The sequence below is a fragment of the Pleuronectes platessa genome, chromosome 1 (assembly GCF_947347685.1).
Source record: "Pleuronectes platessa chromosome 1, fPlePla1.1, whole genome shotgun sequence".
NCBI lineage: Eukaryota > Metazoa > Chordata > Actinopteri > Pleuronectiformes > Pleuronectidae > Pleuronectes > Pleuronectes platessa.
The window spans coordinates 28782993-28804219 of record NC_070626.1 but is presented as its reverse complement, the minus strand read 5'-3'; the positions used below and the strand labels follow the sequence as shown (position 1 = coordinate 28804219).

The following is a 21227-nucleotide window of genomic DNA, read 5'->3' as shown; positions in this document are numbered from 1 at the left end:
TGGGCCGTGCAGCCTCTCATCCGTGGACGCGTCTCCCCCCCTCAGCCGGTCACGATTCCCCCCCATCTGTCTCGAGCGCACCGGAGCCAGACGCCACTGACGCAGCACGCGCCTTACTCACTTTTAGCAGTCACGACTCCGAGCCTCGTCGTGCACGAACGGGGATGTTGGAGGAAAAAAATAGACCACGAGCGAGGGAATCGCGGGATTTGCATGTGAGCCGCTTCGCCCTTCAGCTCCTGCAGCGGGAAATCTGTGAAAACCTTCCGGGCTGAGGCGGAGATGTGCACGATTCCCCTGAAGAGGAGCGAGGGCTCAACACTAAAGATCTTATTGGTGTGAAAATCTGCTGCATCAAACTTGGAAATGGTGTAAAACAAAAAAGGACGCTGAGTGGAGAAAGAGCTAAAAACCCCTGGAAGATTTCAGCACCACAGCGAGAGGACAGCTCCCCGGTGCACTCGCTATAAAACCATCCAGACGTTTTTCAACACAACAGAAACAACAATCATCAATTAACCAGAACAGATAGAACATCCACTGCTCATTGTTCGAACTGAGGGAGATTCCCGTGTAGCTGCAGAGACACAGGTTTGATTCTCCCTCATGCCAAAAAAAAAAAAAAAAAAAAAACACCCAGCAGAAACCCCAGCCTCCACAACGACCACATTTCCACTTTTGCACTTGATTAAAAAAAAAAAAGACACAAACACATTTACAGCGAAGCCACGACAGAATAAAAAACGATCACGATGGGAGAAAGACACACAAAAGGAGCAGGAGGAGGTGTGGAGACTCACCGTGACAGCGGAGCCTCCTCAGCCGACACCAACCGTTGCCTTGCACAACAACAAAAAAGAGACCCACACAAAAAGAGGAAGAATCTTCATCTTTTTCCTCCACAAAGAAGCAGCCGGAGCTTCCCTCCTCTTCACACCGTGCACACACTGTACTCTTGAATGGTGAGCCTTTTATAGGAGTGATGCCCCTTATCTATTTCTGGATCACGATCCAACCCCGTTTCTATTTTTAGCCCTTGTGATGGAGAGAGAGAGAGAGAGAGAGAGAGAGAGAGAGAAAAAAAAAAAACGAGAAAAGCTCGCAGAGGTTCCTTGGAGGAATTTCGTGCGTGCGTCGTTTTGAGAAGCGGCACGAGCTCCCCCTCCCTCCCTAGTCGTGCGCGGCTGAGGCGCGTGCACGACACAGAGCAAGAGCATCTCGTCCGTATGTAGCCCGATGTAATGATGCTGGTGCTGGTGGAGATCCAGCGTTTAAATGGAAAGTGTGAGACATTTATTTTGTTGGCATGATACACGGTGACACACACATGCACACGCACCGTGCATGAGCACACGCACACAAACGCTCGTCCCCACCCTTTCAGATTATTAAAAAAACTCCCTCAAGCAAACCTTTAATTCTGCCCATCATCGTGATATCTCCACTGCCTGTTTCCTATTTGAAAGAAATGGAGAATTCAAACAGAGCCAGTCTCATGGGAGCTGCGTCAGTCACCAGGCATTGACGTCAGGTGGAGAATCTCCCACTTTGAAGGCAGGAGGCTCCGGTGCATGCACGGGGGTTAGAAACCAGTGAAGCACCAGCTGGAAGCGTAAACCAGCAGAGGACAGGCTGATGAGGAAGACGCAGCTTCCTCCTCCTCCTCATCCACTCTGGAGTGTATAGTGAAACACATATTTACAAAGGAGTGTGGTGTAAATTAAATAAAACTGGAGACAATGGGACTATGTATGCTTAGATCTCTCTCCCTTATTTGAAAACCACAAGGCCTGAGGATGTGGAGGAGAGGTTGCAGGTTCCACCCCCCCCCCCAGAGAAGAGGCCCTCTCTCCCCGGTGTGGGGATGCAGAGGTGGGAGTGTGATTCCAGGCTCCGTCCTGCAGACTCCCCCCTGCACAGGGCAGAATGCTGAAACGCGTAGTAACGGAGCGGCTCTTGGCCGAGCCATGATGCTATTTTTAACTCCCGTGCTCAACATGCCTGGCGCTGCGGGTTTCTCTGCTCAAGGTGGCCTACTGCCGCACGAGAGGCAAAACATAAACACACGACTGCTTCCAGGAGCACGACTGGATCTGGTTCCACCTTTGATACACGAAATATGAGATTTAAAAATAACCCTCATTACATTCTGAGACTTTCTGTTCTTGATCTCTGTCCCTTTAAGAACGAGACCCTGCCTCATTCATTAAAGCTGCAACCTGTAGGATTCAAACGGTAGTTGCAGGAGATTCGACGTCATTTTCTTAATTTAGACGTTATGTCGTGTCACAACAATTGATGCACGATGACACAATTACTTTACATTTAGATTTATAATCAGGTTTATACACACACACACATGATTAATCTTTGAAAAACAGACGCAGGTCTATTTATAAATGATAATACAGTCACCTCTCACACACTGGAGGGGGATTGCGCTGTAACAGTACATTGATCCAGGATTGTGTTACTGAACGAGAAGCAAAGACCAACAAACAGATCCCACTGAGATGCAGAACTGACACATGGGTCCGTGACGTCCTCTCAGATCACGTAGAGGACATTTGTATTCATCCCATCATAAATATACTCTTCCTGTTCATCTTTTAAAAAGGAAACAAAAACATTTTACTGTGAAAAGACGTCACCCTGAGTCTGATCTGACTATCATAATCATTTTAGAAGGATTTAGAATTTCTGGTTCTTCCCCAATCTTTTGTGATCTTAAAATTAGTGTTTAATTATTTCCTATTATTTGTCAGCAGCTCTTAATGTGTGTTGTGTGAAAAACTGAAAGATTGAAAGATGCTGTATAAATAAAGTTGTATTATTATGTGTCATTGAGAGAATAGCATGATTACACTGGAGCTGTCCATGGTACTGGAAAACACTTACCACAGCCGGGAGTGAGGAGTTCACATCATGACCTTTAAAATAAATACAAACATCTGTAAAAAAAATATCATGTGATACATAAGCTTCGTTGTTGGGATGATTCTTCATGAAAATATGTCAAACCTTTGCTCTTTCCAGATTTTAAAATGTGAAATGTTCCTGCTTTTCTTTTCTCTTCCTCATATGATATTAATACAATTCAATGACGGCTTCTCCATTGGACAAAACAAGACATTTAAAGTCGTCACTCTGGGAAATGGAGATGAGCATTTTCCACATATTTCTTTTAAATGTTTCCGACTAAATAAAAATTGATAAATGTTTGAAATACCAATATAGCAGTGTTGTTAATAGGGGCAGCAGTCAGCACTGTCGACTCACAGCAAGAAGGTTCTGGGTTCGAAGCTTGAGTTTACATGTTCTCAACTTGTCCGTGCATGTCTTTTCATCCTAGGTTAATAATTGGAGACTTGAAATTGACGGTAGAAGTGAATGTGAGCGTTGACCAATCTCAGCTGGGATTGGCACCAGCAACCTTCAAAGGAGAAACAATACAGATAATGGATGAATTGTCGCCCATCCAAGGAAAACATAGTAAATTTAAGTAACTACAGAAATAACTACAGAAATAAACTGACACTGCAGGAAGAGAGTTAGGATTAGAAAACTTCAAAACAGAAACACACTGAATATCCCACACACACAAAGGCTCTGTGAATGTGAGCAGGGGGATTTAGATGAAATCGGGCCAAAAGGGGAACGAGTGCAAATGGAGATAATAGGATTTTACCTCTTGAGATCTCCAGCTGCACGTCTTCAACCACAAATACACAAATCTAGACAATATGCAGACTTGTATGTTTAGTGAGATGAAAACTCACATGTACATACAATACTCATACTGCCTACTTGACACGATGTCTGATTGTTTAGTGTACATCAAACAATTACATTTTATTTTCTCATTCTGGTTTTGTACTATTTAGAGTTTTTGAAGGAATAATATGTAATAATCAGGTCCAGTGTTATTCTGGTGCAGCAGCCGAGGAGCCAGCTCCCGACATCACATGATCACACGTCAACACACGCGGATGTTCGTGCTACAAGTCGACACCACAAATGAGACGCAGCCTCATTCACATAAACTCACATTCCTTCCCCTGCGTGTGCGTTAGAATCTTGATCCAGTCGTACATCACCGTGGATTCAAAATAGCCTCCTCCTTTCATGCCCATGTAGGAAATTCACTACTATTATATAACATCCTGCAACAACATCCATTCAGTGTTACTATTTTCAGCCCTGGTGAGTTTGCCTGACCGGCACAAACACACATAAAGTTGTTGACTTGAATATGTCAACACAAGGCTGCATCAGAGGAAAGGAAACTTTTAAGAAAGTGTGTTTCACAAAAACAGTTGCCTATTATTTACAAGCGATAGTATGGGATGTTATAGCGTCTCACTGTATTTTTACAACACCAGGTCTACATCAACAGCAATATTTGCTTGTCTAGTATCATGTAAATCAATAATAGAGACATTAATACATATTAAAAGCTCAATTGTGTCGTGATGATGCTGGTTTGTCGAACGTGAAACTGTTTGTTCAGTCGATATTTAACAGCAACACAATGAGCTTTACCAAAGGACCAGTGAGGCTACTATCACTCTACTATCACTCTGAAAACATTCAATGGGAGCATCACACACACACACACACACACACACACACACAAAATGCAGTGTCTCTGTGGTGTGCCAACTCACATGCCTATTACATAACAGGGCTCCTACTCCCAGGCCCCCGACGCCCCTGGCAAATCCACGCGCGCTCTGCTACACATGAGCTATTTATAAACTGCACCCAAGACGGGGCCGGTCAAAAATACCGCTCCAGTCAATTATTCATTGAGAAACATTCCCAAACAGAGCTGGGAGTGGGGCTCGGCTGCACAGGAATAGACCAAAGCAGCTCACGATAAATAATGTCCATTAGCGATGCAGCAGCAGCAGCAGCAGCAGCAGCAGCGTTTGTCCTCAGTGGTGGAGGATCTGGGGGGCTGGGGGGTGTGGGGGGGGATGGTGGGCTGCAAATTTGCTCTCTCATGTGTTGTGCTTGTATTTATAGGAGTCTGTGCATACACGTCAGCTCCTCTGCATCCATCTTGTTCCTTCACGGGAGGCTAAAAATAGCCCGCTGCACTGTGCGTGGGCCATTTTTAGTTCTTGCAATTTAAAGAGCGAGAAAAAAAGAAAAGAGGCTGCAGAAAAAAAAAGAAAGTGCTGTTTCACACGGGTACTATGGGGTCGCACTTTCTTTTTTTTGTGTGTGAACGGATGGACACAGTGTTCCATCTTCAGTTAGCTGCTGCTGCTGCTGCTGCAACAAGCCGACTCGCCAATCTCATTAAAAAAAAACAGCTTCGAACTGCAAGGTTTTAATTAATGTGTCCCGCGTTTATTGCTTTAAACATTTATGAGACAGGAGGTAAATTCACTTGTTTTGTAAAGTGCTGTGAAAGCAAAGATAATATCACATTTCAGGGCTGTAGTTGTCAAAAGGCAATATAAAAATGTACTTTTGCATGTGTCTCATGTTCTTAAGGTGAGGAAACAAAAAACATCGACAACTTCACCTTAAAATTGATGTGTTGTCATGTTTGACTCTTTGTGAAGCTCATCTGTGAGTAGAAGCAGATTTGGGACAAAATGTTATTTCACAGATCAAACACTAGATTTGGCAGAAGGTCGTCAATAAAAAGTTTTGATCGTAGCCTTTTAAAAAATTGACTCTCTGGACTAAGGTGTAAAAATCCATGAGCATCTTGTTGTCGATTCTGCTGCAGCATCACAGTTGCTGAATTGCTTCGGTCGTGTGCTCTCATTGTCTGCAGGCTCCACCTCCCTGCAGGCACAGTCGATTCAAGCTGCAGTTTCTAAACTCTACTTCTAATACTTCACACAAACTCAGACTTCACGTCTTATGAAGTGTAGAATCCAAGGGCTGTTATTTACTGTCTAAAAATCATATTTTACAGTGTGTAGTTGACTGGGAAAGTAGACATTAAATTATCTTGAATTATTAAGATCTTTTAAGTGAAGCCAAAGCATCGTGACCTCCCCCTGGTGGCTGGCTGCAGTACAGGTCATAAACCCTGCCTCAGAAAAAAAAAAGTGTATGTCAAATACATAATTCTCAAAGACGGCTCATTTCTTTTGGGTCGTTATTTTCACACTGTTGTATGTTCACGATTTGATATTCCTGATAAGTCTGTATTTGTGCTAGTTATGTGATGCTATAAAAACAGGGGATGTCTGATGCTCTTTAATCCTGGAAGAGATTAACAGAGTCTGTGTGAAACTGGATGGGCACACATGTAACTTATCCAGCAGCCACCATTCACGTTTTATGAGTATTTGAAAAAGGTTTCAACACATTAAAGCAACAAATCAAATTGTGAAGTACAAAATAAAAAAATCTGTCAACATTATTCAATCTCTTCCTGAAACTGAATTCTCTCCCTTCTGTTTAAAAGTCTTGAACCAAAGAAAGACATGTATGTTAATATCTACATGGTTGGATGTGAATATGTCTGTCAGAACAGTTGGTTTCACTCCATACAGATTCATTTGTGTATTTCCATCACAAAAGTGTCTTTTAAACTAATATGATTTATTTTGGACGCTCATAGACTGAAGGAGTTTGTAGGAACTGATACAAGAAGTGATTCTTAAAAAGTTGGACACTGCCACCATTGGGTCGGTTTTATAATCTCTACTAAATTAAAAATATTGCAGTTGTGTTTGTTTCTATGAAGTTTTCAATCATGGATTCATTAAAAAAAATATAGATTCACAGTTTAATTTGAAGTTCAACAACTCTACCAACAGTTTTTTTTTTGTAATTCCTCAAGAGACAAAGAACAAACACAGAGAAATAAACTGATGAAATCCACACGTTGCCTTTAATACTGTACATTTAATACAGATTCCACTTTAGTTTTTTTTTTAAACAGCTGGTCAATGGCAAATCCTTTTCCTGCCGGATGATTTCCATAAGTTAAGAAGCACATGTAATAGCATATTTCATTTTCTTCTTTCTTCTGTATTTAAATTAGCTTGGAGCAAAAATCTGTTTGTAGGTCCCATATAAATAGGAATGATATAGAAGAAAAGTGCAAAAAAAAAAAGAGAATTCCCGTCCATGTTATGAGGCAGAAGTAACGAGGGGTTATTCAATTTGTCTCATTTAACCTCCGAACTGAGGAGCACATTCCTAACCATCTCAGCAAAACATTGAAATTAAAATGAATTTCCCAGGATGTAGTGTGTTTGCTCCTTTAGAACAAAAATAAAAACAATATTTCCCTTTGTTTCAGATGCTAAAATGTCTTCGAGAAGACGACAGTGAGATTTATTCTTCAAATTAGAACCGATTCAGCTCAAATTAAAGCAGAATTAACTGTAAATGTGGAGCCTTGAAGGAGTTGGAGTCTAGAACTATTTGAAATAAGATGTGGGTAAAATTATCTACAGTTGTTCTCTGTGACATTTCAGACCTGCTTCTTTCTGAGGACAGATCTCAAAGAGAAGAAGATATACATGTCAGGATATGAATCTTGAAACCTCACCTTTAACCACATTTAAGTTTCTTACACTTTTATTAGTGTAAATTATCAGTGGTCTTCAGATAAGTGTGTGTGTGTATGTGTGTGTACTGTATCTGGTAGTGTATGAGCACAGGGTACTGGTATCAGAGGTACTGGTATCGGACTGGAATCGTGGTTTAGGGCTGACGGCGTTCCCTCTTGGTGAGCAGGTAACACTGGATGGTTCTGAGTCGATCTTTGGCGGGGGCGAACTCCGGCTGCAGCTTCAGGGTGGACTCGTACCAGCGCATGGCTTTCTCAAACTCCTCCTGCGGTGAGGAAACACAACCACGTCATCGAGACCACCCGGGACTACTGCTTGATCAATGCTTTGACTTTCTGCTGTAGCACAGGGTTAACTTCACCACAAGGAAACAAATGAGGACCGAGTACTAAGGCCTTACCATTGCTATATAGACGTTGGCGAGGGTGAAGTGGTTCACCACAAAGTGTGGGGCGATCTCTACGGCCATGCGGGCGACCGTCAGGGCGTCGTCCCACAGCCGAGCGTTCTGGAAGATGTTGGCCAAGCTGATGAGGGGCACATCCTAGTTTAGGATTCAGGGGGAAAGAAGAGAGAATACAGATTATTTGTCATGTTTAAAACAATACTTTATTCTGTATGTAGGTTGTGAGTGTTTTGGAAGAGCTGATGTGTAACTTGCCTTCATGTGATGGGGGGCGTAGTTGAGAGCCTGACGTAGACAGTCGATAGCTCTCTTGCCTTGACCTTTCACCCTCCAGTACAGAGCAGCCATGCTGGATAAAACCCATGATGTCTGGTTCTGCAGTTTCAGGGATTAAAGATAGAATACAAATTCACATACTGCTAATTGAAAAGGATTTTAAAGTAGATGTTTCTAGCAAACTGGATCTGCCAGAGAGCTCTCACCTTCTCCAGCACTTTAGCGATACGTGTTCCCACCTGCTCAAAGGACTGAGGGGAGAACTTATCTTTGCCGAGGTTCTGCAGGACCTGTGGACGAGGACAAGAAGACACAGTTGAGACTCAGGAGTGGTGCAGCACTGATTATTTCCTGTGGTATCCAGTTGAAGCTCTTTTCCTCCTGCACATTGTTAGTTCACATTATGGCGTCGGCCTCACTTTACCTCACGCAGTTGACTTTCCCCGGTGTAGTGTATGGCGGCTCGATTGGCCACCCCGGCCAGGTGGTCGAGGGTGTGCATGCTGGCGGCGAGGTTGGCGTTGCATAAAGGTTCAGCTGCTGGCTCCTGGAGCGGAGTGGCAAAGTCTATGTGCTCTGTGATGCTGAAAAGAAATAAAGACAAATATATTTTTATATATTAAATAGAGACACTGAAGAGAGACAGGAAACAGAGAGAGAGAGTAAGAGAGAGTGACAAAATGAGGGGGAATGACATGTGGTTAGAAGTCGGGCAGGGAGATGAACCATTGACCTACTGCCTAAGAGATTTAAATATGTGTGGATATTTCTATGGAATCTCATCTACTATGGTGAATATTTCAGCATCTACTGAATTCAAATTGATAATGACAAACACGGGTCTTACTCGATGTTCTTGGCAGAAACAGCCAACCAGGTGCTAGCTACAGTGGTGAGGTCTACCCTGCGTGTCCGCTGGCACTCCTCTGGTCCCGGCCAGCCAAGACTTGTGTAGTCCCTCCATCGACCTGCACAACACACAAAACCACAAAGGCCTCTCTCTCAGTTGGGTGAAGTCCAGCTGCTTGATGTGTATAAAAATGGAGGTGTGTGCTGCACCTGAAGGGCCGGGCGATGGTATTGTTGGCCCGCTGATCTCCAGGACAGAGTGTCCTCCAGGCAGAGACTCCATGTTCTGGCCGTCATCAGAGCCGGCAACACCCTCTGTCCCATCAACCTTAGCCTTCCTGACCCGCTTCACCTGGAAGGTGATCTGAGGAACAACAGCAAAACAATCAGCTACACACACTTCAAATCACATCTATCACGTTCATATCTCCGCCACACTCACCCACTCTGCTCCCTCGTCGTCTTCACAGTTCCCAAAGCAGGGCCCACCACCGGCCCGGGTACCCATGACTCGGTCATTCTTTAGCACCCGGATTCCTCGCAGGTCCCCTCGTTTGCCTCCGACATCCAGCGCTCCCTCAAACGCTCCCATCAGGTCCTCCTTCAGCTGCCACTCCTCCTCGCCTTCCACTGCGCCTCCTCCAAACGGGGTGGCCATTTTATTCGCTCCTGAGACAGAAGGAGAAGTCCGGAGCTGTCCAGCTGTTTCACCCGAGCCATTACTGTCCAGGATAACCTCTGGAGGGGTCGTATGAAAGAAGGGAAGTTTGTTAGAGTGGTGTCGAGCTACAGGGAGATTCATCAATCTGAGCAGGACAGAAACGTTGTTCTTCAGGGCAGCAAATTGAGTCAACTTATATATAAAAAAAAAAATACTTTGACGAAATAAACCAGATTGAACCGCAGTGTGCCCAAATATTAAAATGTCATCATGTACGACAGTGGTGTGAAATCTATGAAGGGAAAGGAAGCTTGTGCCACATGTGGAAATAAAGATCCACCTCTTAACGACTTCATTGAACCAAACGCTCTTTACAGCTGGAAAATTTTCTTGCAAGTTTGATATTATCATCATCATCATATTCTTACTCTCAAAGAGTAAGGAGTCCTCCATTGCAGACATGGCCGGAGCGTCCTGCTTCTCTTCCTCCCATTCCTCCAGCTGTATCCCAAGTTCCTCCTCAGCCAAGCAGGCAGCGCCCTCTGGAGCAACAAAGGAAACACGATTACACCAAATCTCTCCAGTAGAGATCCCATAATACACAAAAACAGACAATTGTGTGAAAAGAACAAATGTTACATTTATTCCCAAACACTTTTCTGTGTATTCATAGATATTTAAGTGATGCACATAAGTACATTCGTAAATCTGGAACTAAATTAATATTGTGAGACTCCCACTCATATGTGTTGAATAATGTAACAGGTCATGTTACAACAGAGAAGCTACTGAGGCAGTTTGGAAATTTACTTTGAAGCTTCTTTGTCTCTCCATTGCTGATTTCATTCACGTCTAAAATCATTCTTGAAAACAAGTTTTCAAACTTCTCAGCATGGGGAGAGTTGTGAGGAAAACATTAGATCGCCGCGCTTCATTAGTAGCCACAAAAAGAGTTGTATAAACAGTATTTATTATTTATTATATTAAAATGCTCTTATGCCAGGTTTTCGATATTATAAAATGATGTTAACGTGCCCTGTTGTGGATTAAACCCTGTGACACTGCATCATTGTAAGAATGGTCTTATTGTAGCAGCTGTATACGGCTCATTGTTGCATTGATAGGCTGTTTGTTAGCTAGTTCACAATATTTCTTACTGTTATTGTGCCGAGAAGTAGAGTACTTGTGGATTACTGCTTTTCATTGGCCTGTGTCATAATGTTGGCTCTTCCTGTGTTTTCATTTTAAAGGATCGAGGAAACACAAGAAGCTAAAAGGAGCCGGTTCTCAGGTGTAGTTGTTTACGTCAAACTAAGATTAAGACCTATGTTTGATATTTTGTTTTTTTTCCCCACAACCAGCAATACTGCTAAAAGGATCAAACATGTGGGAGGACCTGCAGCCACTATAACATTTTGGGCGTGGGTGTGTGTTTTTTATGATCGCTTTTGTGACCTCATGTACCCGCCGTGCTTTGTGGGAGCAATATTTAGCTTTGGAGAATAAAATATAGACCCTTCTATATTTGGCATAAGCTATTTTCTGCAGCTTAAATTATTGAGTGGCAAAATTTCTCCACTTCAAAGCACTTTTCTCTTCACTCCCACTGATATGAATAAAGAAGCAGATGCAGCCTCTGTGCACATCAGAACATACTACTTGTTTCTCGCAGCTTCGAACATCAACATAGTTCTGAGTGTGAGGCCCAGAGCGAGTGCGCTTTGAGTCCAGGGCTAATTTTCAGTTCGATCGACCAAACTGGAAGAGTTAGACCCAAACAAAACAAACTATAAATATATGGTCAAAATATAAATATAAATACAAAAACAAATTGTCTGGTTCTGCTAAAGTGGATACAATTTTTTTTCACCCATATGGATATCTTTAAATATTTCAATATTCAGAACACACAACATCTTTTATAAGTGAGTGATTTGTTTCCAGGATGTGTAAATCTTTCTATTGCAAAACTTTAGGTTTGCGGTATTTATGAAAAGACAAGAGTAACAAACAATGTTCACTCATTAGTCTTTATATACATACACATAAATCAACCTGGAATCAAAAATAAATATTGTTTTACATACTACATACAAATAAATGCAAATATTTTCTGAAGTATCTATTCCTTAAAAATTATGTATTTATATGGGTAAACATAAACTTAGGAACTGCAGTAACTTCTATGAAAGGTTGATAATGACTTAATTGTTTCGGACTCGAGGTCTTGACATGCAAAGCTCTCTTTAAAAACTCCCCAGTACACAAAAATCAATGTACCTTTAAAAGTTGTAAATCTAGAAAAATGTTCCCTTAAATGTAAGAGATTTGGAAAAGTGTCCTGTGTGTGTGTGAGTTACTCACGTGGGCAGGGCTGCCGGTGTGAGAGATTGTAAAGGAAGGGGTAAAACTGCAGACAGCGCAGCAGCGGCAGGCTGGTGCGACACTGCTCACAGCCGGCTAAGGATGAGAAGGAAGAGGAGGAGGACAGGGCCGTCACCAGAGTGTGGCGGAACAAGGCCAGAGCACCTGTCACATTGCCCTGGGCCAAGTGCACGCTCACCAGGCTGAGCAGAGTGTGAGGCTGAGGAAAACAAAACAAAACAAAACAAAGGAACATTAGCTGATGGGAAACACACACGGAAACTGACACTTTGTGAACAAAACATGAGATCTGCATATTTTCCAAAAACTGAAAGAACAAAGTTTAAGTTTATGGAGATTAAGTTAGGTTGAGTTGTATAAATGACTCTTCAGTTCTTACATATTTTCTCCACCTGTGGTTAGTGGATGTTATATTTACATCATCCATGTTTACACATATGGCCACGTCATTGGCTTCTACCTCATAAAGGGCATGTTTTCTTCAAGGCTTGATTTAACAAGGTTTTGGAAATGTGCCTTATCTATTTCAGTCCGTGCTGACTCAACACTTCTTCCTCTGATACTCTGTAGGGTTGTGAACAATATGCGGTCCACTAAAGCAGTAAATTATGTTTCTTGAAATCACCCTGCGATGATGAGTGCTTTTTTGACACAATATAACTTCACCCTGGACAATTTGAATTGACGAAGAGTTCAATGTGGCCATTACAAGAAGACGGCAACATTCCTGCGTGACAGAGCATTCAAATTAATATTTTGTTCCTCATAGTATAGTTGGTAGTGACTGTGGGCAAAGACACACGTCAAACACAGGCCAGAGTATCTTTGCATAACCATGTACAGTGAAACAAAAAGCTCAATATTCAGATTTATGTTTAAATATAATTAGCTCATACAGCAAGATCATGACAAGTTTAATAACTACTATGATCTAATTGGGATTTTATCAATACTGGTACACGACTGTGACATGATATTGTTGTTTACCACAAAAAGCAGCTCACGTGTGAGTAGAGTTTAAAGTGCAGGTAATACAGTATATGTGAGGAACTCCAAGACGATAAAACCCAGCAGGTTATTTCCCAGTGTGCATTTACCTCTGATTGATTAAGTGCCAATGCTTGCTCCAGTAGTGTTTGTGCGTGGGTGGTCAAGCCGTGGTGCAGCAGCAGGTTAGCAGCGTTGGTGAGGGGCAAGTGGCGGTGGGGAGGCGGAGCTGAGCTCAACACTTGGCGCAGGCACTGGAGGGCACGGCTGCCATTGCCTTTAGCCCGCCAGAAAAGAGCTGCCTCATTGTGGACCTGCCAGCGGGGTATAGTGGCCTATACACATACAAACAAACTTCTGTTAGCGACTGAAGCTGGTTTGAACTGGGAGCACAGTGGTTGGAGTGAGTTAGTAATAAAGTGTAAAGTCCCATTCAATAGTTGTTCTACTTTCTGCGGATTCAGACTCTGTTATTTTACTTTGTGGAGAGATTAAAATGATTATGCTACGAGAACAGAGGATCTCTCACCTGCTTCATTACTTCAGCTACTCTGGAGCCAATCTGCTCCAGCGTCCATCCTCCACTGCGTAACTGCAGTATCTGAAAATCATACACACACACAGGGTTCCTACACATTTCCAACTTCAAAATGTCATACCATTTGCAGACTTCTCTGTAGATATTTTTCCATCTTAAATAATTATAATGACTTTATATGACTGGCTTGTATTATCAACATATTTATAGAAAATCTGAATTCTATATTTTAAACAAACTAATCCACAGCAGTAAATTACACAGAGATACAAAGTGAAGGAACAATCAAACTTTGTGCACATGGTGTGCATCTATCTCACTCGCTTTCCTATTCAAACCACACACACACTCAGACAGATACCTGGGAGGCAAAGGGATCTGGCAGCTCCTTCTCTTCGAGCGGCCAGTCTAGTGATGCTGGCAGGAGGGCGGGATATGGTTGAGGGTTGGGACCACAGTCCGGCAGAGCTACAGTCTGAGGAGGACTGCTCTTCCCATAGAGTAGTGATGCCACTGGGCTGAATAGGCACAATTAAACATTGTAAGTTTTGACGCCAACTTACCATTTGCTAATTTATCCTTTGCTGTGATAGGTGCTTCTATTTTATGACTCTGGTCCTGTGAATATCTGGCCTTAAAATGCATTTTGGGTGATCCAAACAGAAGTGGACAGTTCTTAACACACATATCTGTCAATACATTCCCCTATGATTCAACATAAGCACAAACTTTATCACCAGGTGCTAACACTTCAAACGTAAGTGGAATGAAGCTGTGCTCCTACATGTTACCCACAAAATATCCCAAATTCAGTAATGTGCACTGACCTGAGGGCCTGAGTTTCAGGTGGAAGGAAAAAGGTCGGGAGCAGGTGAGCGGGGGGGACACTTGGGTACTCATGAGCACAGTCAGTCCTCTGAGGCCACAACATCCTCTGAATGTCCTAAGGCAAACACAGTTTAGCAACTCATGCTGTCCATGGTCTATTTTCAGCATTATCAAGAGTACACAAGCAAACCACAGAAAAATTGAAGAAATATCAAATATTCTGCAGGAATTTGTGCTCGTCTTATTGCAATTTCAACTCATCTAATGTTTTCAAAGGCTTTCAGTTTTTCTATAATTTTTTTTTTGACTTACCTGTGTGTAATCCTGACGGCTGCCCCACAGGGCAGCGGCAGGATCTTGGTCTCCAGAGACAGAGGGATGAAGCTGTGGACTGGCTGCTGTCTGATTTGAGTTCCGCTCTGACACGAGCGCGACGCTGGAGGCCACTGACACCTCCTCTCCAAACTGAGAACAAAGAGCGAAAACAGAAAGAGCTGAGAACCAGAATTTAACAGAAGGCTTTCCTCGTTTGTGTTTGGAAAATAAAAAGCTTTTTCTTTTGAATTGCTTCCGTTGATAAATATCCACTGAAAACTAATTACTGTCGTAGTTTTTAATATTTGCCAGACTCACCTGGACATAGTGGACGTTTTCGAACAGATCACCCCGGTGATAGCGCACAGGCAGGTCAAAGGGGCAGTAGAGGCTGCGCTGCTGCTGACCCAGCTGACACATCTGATGGTTCCCTAGAGCACATGACACACAACACTCAGGTGCTGCTTTATGCTTCACAATCAAAAGAGGATGTTTATGAAGTGATGAGCCTGAAGATTAAAGCTACAGTAAAGTGACGACACATCTTTTCAAGTAAAATTATGCTTCTCTTTTCCATAAAATCACATTTCTCTTGAGTCCTTACCCTTTTAAAATTTATATTTATCCTTTTGTTCTCTAACTTTTTTATAATCATTATAAATGCAATTTTGTTTGGAAAAGAACATGCTAAATCACATCCAGCAAAAGTCAACATTTTCTTTATTGTTCAACTAACTTTTCTTCGTCTATTGGAATTTAATATATTGAAAATATAAATTACTATATCTGAAAAAAGTACACTTCTTGTACACCTGCTGTCAGCTCTATCATGCCCTGGTGTCATTGCCGTGTGTGGCATAATACCAAGTTGGGCTTCCTTGGCCATCTGGGTCTCGTGGATAATGTTGTGCAGGATCTGCTCTTCCTGCAGCAGCTTGTGTTTGTCCAGTGCCTCCTGCTGGCGGAGGTAGTGGTCGTGCTGCTTCTGGTACTCCTTCAGCTCATTCAGCGTTCGCTGCAGGGACCTATAAATATAGGAAAATGAGGACAGGAAATACAGGGCTGTTGGCAGAAATACAATGCAGGGTATCTGCAAATAGATCCACTGCATTCATGAACAGAACACTGACTCTCTGCCAGCTCTGGGTGCTTTCCTATTTCTTACACACAGGCTACTCCAAATTGTGAAAAAAAGAGAAATCACACACTGAAACTCTGAGATTGTTCTTGCAAGCCGCTGTCGGTTGAAATCCTCATTGTTCAAACAGAAATATAGAGGAGAGCGTCAGGTACGTTAACCTGCTCACAAACTTACAAGCTCAATAGTAGAGAACTATTAAATAGAAGTCAAATTGAAAAGAAAGACAAAAGAATGTCTAGGATTAAACACTATACTTGTAAGCTGATGGTTTATCATTTCAGTGCTTGTCTACCTGTGCTGGGCTTCCAGGCGCTGCTCCAGCTTCTGCTGACAGAGCACAGCATGCTTCCTTCTCAGGGCCTGCTCGAAGCCCGGGTGGGCCTGCAGTGCCTGCTCGTAACACAGCACTGAGTGGTTGTATTCCCCGAGCATCTAGTTAGACAGCAGTGAAAGAGGAGTCATGGATATGGCGGTGGGCAAACACAGATCAGTCATAAAAAAACTAAACTGAGCAAATATTATGAACAGTGAGTATGAAACACTGGTATACAGCTATGGGGAGTATAAATATAAGTTTTGTGCAATCCTGTCGATTTAATAGAGTCCTTTTAGAAACATGTTATTTTAAGTCTTTGCAGGCAATACACTGTATCATCAGAACACAGTGAGAAAATAAACAGCTGACCCTAACCCTGACCCTAGTTAAAATGAGAACTCAGCTTCCTGTTATTTAGTTTTAGGACACACTTTGTTGAATAAAAAAAGTTTTAAACTAAGTTTTTAGGCCTGGGCCCCACCACCTACCTCACCTGTGCATGATGACTACGTGATAGATGTTTTGTTAATGTGACCATCAAAGATCTGTCAATATTTGCTGAGAAGTGTCACTCGTGTAAAACCAGCATGAAGTGCAAGACTCCAGACTCGAGCCAATCCTTAGTCACACATCTCGTACAGACTGAATGACAACCAAGATGTTCTGTGACCATAACGCACAGGTGAGGTGTGCACTGTGGCCTGGGCCTTAGACTAGTCCAACAAATTCAGAAAACAATATTGATAGTATGCCGTAAACCATTTGGTTAACCCGTGGGTACGTTTGGGGTTTGAATACAAAAGCCTCTAAAGCAGTGAATGCAGTCCCTTTGACTTACAGCATAAATGTTGCCCAGGGTGTAGTGGCTGGTGAAGAGGTCTGATGTGAGATCGAGGGCAGCATGCGCGAGAATAGCAGCATCTGCTGAGAAATGGGCACGGTGCAGGATGTTGGCCATGTTGACCAAGGCTACATCCTTGTGCTCCCTACAAGTACAACACACACACACACCCCCACAAAACATGAGAACGTGGACACCTGTGAGCAGCCTCATACAACATTGCACAGTTTACCAATGCAGTGGGTTTCATGAACAGCTTTAAAGTACCTTGGGGAGAAATGCAGAGCGCGCACCACACAGTCCACTGCTCTCTGAGGCTCGTTCCTCATACGCCAGTAAAATGACGCCATGTTGTATAAAACCCAGGAGGAGGAATTCTTGAAAACACAGACAATGAACACAAGCACACATGCAGTTAATTAAAAACTTCTTCAAAGGACTTACTCCTACCCTTTAGGCCTTGTAACTTAGGACTTCATGCTTCACCGATGTGTTAATAATGTGGTGCAGGTGTACGAATGCACATGCTGTCACAGAAAGTTGCTAATATTTCCTCCTCTGGCTACAGAATTGATTATTTACTATTTTTCCCACAAAGAAGATGTCGCTTTGTGAGGTAAAGCTGTACCGGCAGACCTTACCCTCACTAGACCTTGGTGGATGCGGTGGCCCACCTCATCAACACTGCGGCCCAGCATATGAGACAGTGCAATATAAATGGGGTCCTCCTTTGAAAGAAGTGGGGAGGTCAAGTTTGCTCTTTCCTGCACACCCTGGAACAGATCAATATTAACAATCACTTACTTTTAACATGTGATCAGTCAACACAACGGCCACATCCCTGTTGTGTAGTGCACAAATTACCTCACGAGGCAGCAAAGCTAAGTGAAAGGTATTTTACGACTAGATAAACAGCATATCGACTTTCCAAGAACACACTTGAAATGTATCTAAAAATGAAGATGATGGCTCTAAAGATGATGAACTGTTCAGCTGATGATTTTAGAAAAAAATAAGGAGAGGGAGAGCCGATGAGGGGACTCAACTCCGATCTAACTGATGATGATCGTGCAGACAGGGAGACAGTGTGAGCCAGTGAAGAAGAAAGAGTGTTAATGCGGTAGTGAAGTGGTTGTGGCACAACGGGAATGTTACGCTGTGTGTGTATATTCAAAGTAATGAGGTATGACCATTGCTGGCAACTCTAAACTTGTTTGTCCTGGATCAACAGTAACTTTGTAGATGTACAACCACAGTAAGAAACAGAAAACCTGCAGAAACAGATGCTTCATATGAATCACAGAGCTCCTATCCATTTCCTTTCAGTGGTTAGATTAGAGCACGGCAAATGAATCATCAAGTTCAACACTGCCAAGAGAAACTCTGCAGCACAAGTTTCAAATCCAACATCACACAGGTAAAGAAAAACTGGCAGAGAGTGAATCCAACTTATGCCAACGGCAAGTTTCATACTTTATAGGTGTGATATCAAACAACGTAGAAACCTGTTCTGTGACTCTGTGTCCTTAACACCATAGTGAAAAGGGGTGTGAACAAGCCATGTGTTTGGTACAAAGGTTGGCAGGGCTAGTGCCAACAGTGAAAAGTTAGTCTGGAGCTCTGCTCTGAAACAAAGGGAGGGTTGAAACTGTTTTTTTTTTTTTAGTGCTGGATGACTGTGCTCTAATCTGTTGGCATGCAGCTGCCTCCACTATCGCTCTTTAGATTGACTTTCACATTAAGATCTTAGGGTCAATCCTGAAGCAATACTAAAACAATCAACACTGCATTTCTTGACTGAGGAACTTAATTAGCATCACTATTTATATATTTGCCATAAAATATCCATCTAATATCTCGTTTTCTGTGCTCTGGTCTAAGTTTCACTAACCAGCCAGAGCTGATGTTGTTAGGGCACTGAGTAATATGAATAATCACTTGTGTGCATTCTTCATCCCTTTTTCTTTTAAACTGCGAGCCGATATTATGGTTGTATTTCATTATCCTCTGTATGTGTCTGCTCTTAAACCCCTTAAATAATATTCAATTGAAACTGTTAACAGAGTGTTGTGGGAAAAAAGCCTGTTTAACCAAACTAAAAGTAAATTACTTTCCCAATTGGATGTTTGCATGAGAAAAACCTGACAGAAGCCTATTCAACCTTCCACTGGAGATGTAACGGCATCTCAGAGGCTTCCCCCCGCTTAAAGGAGTTCTTTGCCATATTAGTTCGAACAAAATATTAGCTGTGTGATGCTTATGTGAGTCAGTTCTATGTTGTATCGACAAGTTTGACCTCCACTCACCCTGAGATGCTGGAAAGCATGGATACTATAAGGTAGTTCAAACACTTTTGCGCAGTCAGGCTTTTCTAGATCTGGAGGCAGAGCTGACCGCGGCTGTACATAGTCTTCAGGACTGCAGGGACGAGAGAATTGTTTACAGATGACAAGATCATTAAAAAACACTAGACATCCAAAAGCTCCACATCCACTTCACAAAATCACTGTAGAGGTGCGAATAATGATGTTGCTTTATTAAGAGGAGCATACCTGATGTCTTTGCTCTCCAGTGAGATATAAGTTCCATCGTACAGGTCCAGGTCTCCCAGGGGAACCTTAGCCAGGACGCAGTCAGCATCTTCTTTGTAGTGTCTCTGCTCCAGCCCTGTGTCTCTGTCCTCATTCTCCTCAATGTGAATTTTCTGTGCCACAAGCTGCTTCTGCTCAGCAATAAATCAAGGATGACCAGTCAGTGTGTGGACAGGAAATGGGCAGTTGACAGAAAAAAGTGTAAAAGGCAAATCTCTAGAGTTGGTGAGGTCGACCTGAACGACCAGACAGAAACTTTTAAACAACATCCTTGCACATTACACAGACAAACACTACATTCATACTGCAAGGCTTAGTGTTCAATTCTGATTTGATTCTACATCTGATTCTTTCATGTAGCTGGTCACATTATCTTTTAAAATGTGGCCTGGATCAGACTCCAATCTGAACTGGTCATGGTCCACATGTGACCCACATGCGCAGAAGAATAACAAGACATCACACGCAGCACGATGTGTACAGAAGTAAACATAGAGAATAAGTCGTTAATAATCCTGGAGGCCACAGATGTGAGTGTTTATAGTTAAATGTTTCTCTTGATATGAATAAAAACTGTCAAGTTTGGCTTGTACAGACGTTAAGGTCTAAAGCCTCACCGTCTTCCATGTTCGTTTTTGCTGAACGTCTCCCACCGATGATGTAGAGTGGCTTAAAAGATGCACTGAATTTGGAAAACGGTTCACATGGCTGTTTGAAATAAACCTGATCTGTATCTGATTTAAAAAACCACATGTGAAAGATCTGATTTGAAAAGAGTACCTTCCAAATGAATTGTGCCGTTCACACTGTCATGAAACCAAGAGAGCTGGGTGACATGGGGGGGGGGGGGGGGGGGGAATATATAGTCAACATAGTCAAAGTGAAACCAACAAACCTCCAGCTTCTTCAGGTAGTTCACACGAGTCTCCTGCCTCATGAAGATCACCACGTCGTGTGGATGCTTCAGATTCAGAGGCGAGTCAACCTGAAACCAAAAACAAACAAACAAATTTCGGTTAGCACATGACGTCCTGGGGACGACCCAAGTTCCCCCGAAACAGATCCCAGGCCAAGTGGAGGAACCGAACGGCGTGACTGTTTATTCAAGTGCTGCTGCGGACACAGGTTCGAAACCCCGTCTCTTAACTGCAGGTGAGCAAAACCCAGCTGATCCACGACCTGTCACATCGGCGCTGTCACTTTGTCTGTACCTCTGAAATGAAGGAGGCAGCGTCCTGACAGCTGCTGCCGACTGACATTAACACAATCTGTGATGTATTAATGATGATGTGTCGGTAGCGGACGTTGACCCGGGCCCTGGAACGCTCTGGTCATCTTGACCTCAAACACCAAACGATAACGTCCGATTTGATGTGATTCAGGCGAATTCCCGCGTACTCTTGAAATAACACGGACGCCATTATAATAATATCGTTGACTTAAAATACAATAATTCAATAAAATAAATAGCAAATGAGATAAAGTCGTACAAAAAACACCCCGTTGTATCGATGCTAGCAAAACAGTTAGCCCCACAAGC

The 21227-nt window shown here is 42.7% G+C and overlaps 2 protein-coding genes across 7 annotated transcripts in view; one reads left to right on the top strand and one right to left on the bottom strand.

Annotated features, from left to right (window-relative positions):
• Nucleotides 1–6838: 6838 nt before the first annotated feature.
• ttc17 (tetratricopeptide repeat domain 17) overlaps nucleotides 6839–21227 on the bottom strand; it is a 14645-nt gene continuing 256 nt past the window's right edge. Inside the window, exons 1-25 of one of the 5 annotated variants that reach the window (XM_053433829.1) lie at nucleotides 20899–21014; nucleotides 20583–20672; nucleotides 19649–19818; nucleotides 19403–19514; nucleotides 17738–17869; nucleotides 17364–17473; nucleotides 17094–17241; nucleotides 16232–16371; nucleotides 15663–15823; nucleotides 15117–15229; nucleotides 14796–14948; nucleotides 14483–14598; nucleotides 14017–14173; nucleotides 13647–13718; nucleotides 13228–13452; nucleotides 12110–12329; nucleotides 10174–10287; nucleotides 9527–9822; nucleotides 9295–9448; nucleotides 9083–9203; nucleotides 8660–8819; nucleotides 8442–8525; nucleotides 8215–8334; nucleotides 7954–8097; nucleotides 6839–7818 (exon numbers count right to left, since the gene is read on the bottom strand). In XM_053433829.1, coding sequence (XP_053289804.1) covers nucleotides 7687–7818; nucleotides 7954–8097; nucleotides 8215–8334; nucleotides 8442–8525; nucleotides 8660–8819; nucleotides 9083–9203; nucleotides 9295–9448; nucleotides 9527–9822; nucleotides 10174–10287; nucleotides 12110–12329; nucleotides 13228–13452; nucleotides 13647–13718; nucleotides 14017–14173; nucleotides 14483–14598; nucleotides 14796–14948; nucleotides 15117–15229; nucleotides 15663–15823; nucleotides 16232–16371; nucleotides 17094–17241; nucleotides 17364–17473; nucleotides 17738–17869; nucleotides 19403–19514; nucleotides 19649–19818; nucleotides 20583–20672; nucleotides 20899–20946 — 3492 coding nt within the window. In that variant the 5' untranslated portion in view covers nucleotides 20947–21014 and the 3' untranslated portion in view covers nucleotides 6839–7686. Of the gene's footprint in view, nucleotides 7819–7953; nucleotides 8098–8214; nucleotides 8335–8441; nucleotides 8526–8659; nucleotides 8820–9082; nucleotides 9204–9294; nucleotides 9449–9526; nucleotides 9823–10173; nucleotides 10288–12109; nucleotides 12330–13227; nucleotides 13453–13646; nucleotides 13719–14016; nucleotides 14174–14482; nucleotides 14599–14795; nucleotides 14949–15116; nucleotides 15230–15662; nucleotides 15824–16231; nucleotides 16372–17093; nucleotides 17242–17363; nucleotides 17474–17737; nucleotides 17870–19402; nucleotides 19515–19648; nucleotides 19819–20582; nucleotides 20673–20834; nucleotides 21015–21227 lie in introns of those variants that run through there. The other 4 variants (XM_053433901.1, XM_053433985.1, XM_053433721.1 and 1 more) reach the window with 4 other exon arrangements.
• traf6 (TNF receptor-associated factor 6) overlaps nucleotides 20581–21227 on the top strand; it is a 7396-nt gene continuing 6749 nt past the window's right edge. For both annotated transcript variants that reach the window (XM_053434527.1, XM_053434358.1), the window contains exon 1: nucleotides 20581–20839. The gene's annotated coding sequence lies outside the window, so the exon portion shown is untranslated. The remainder of the gene's footprint in view (nucleotides 20840–21227) is intronic.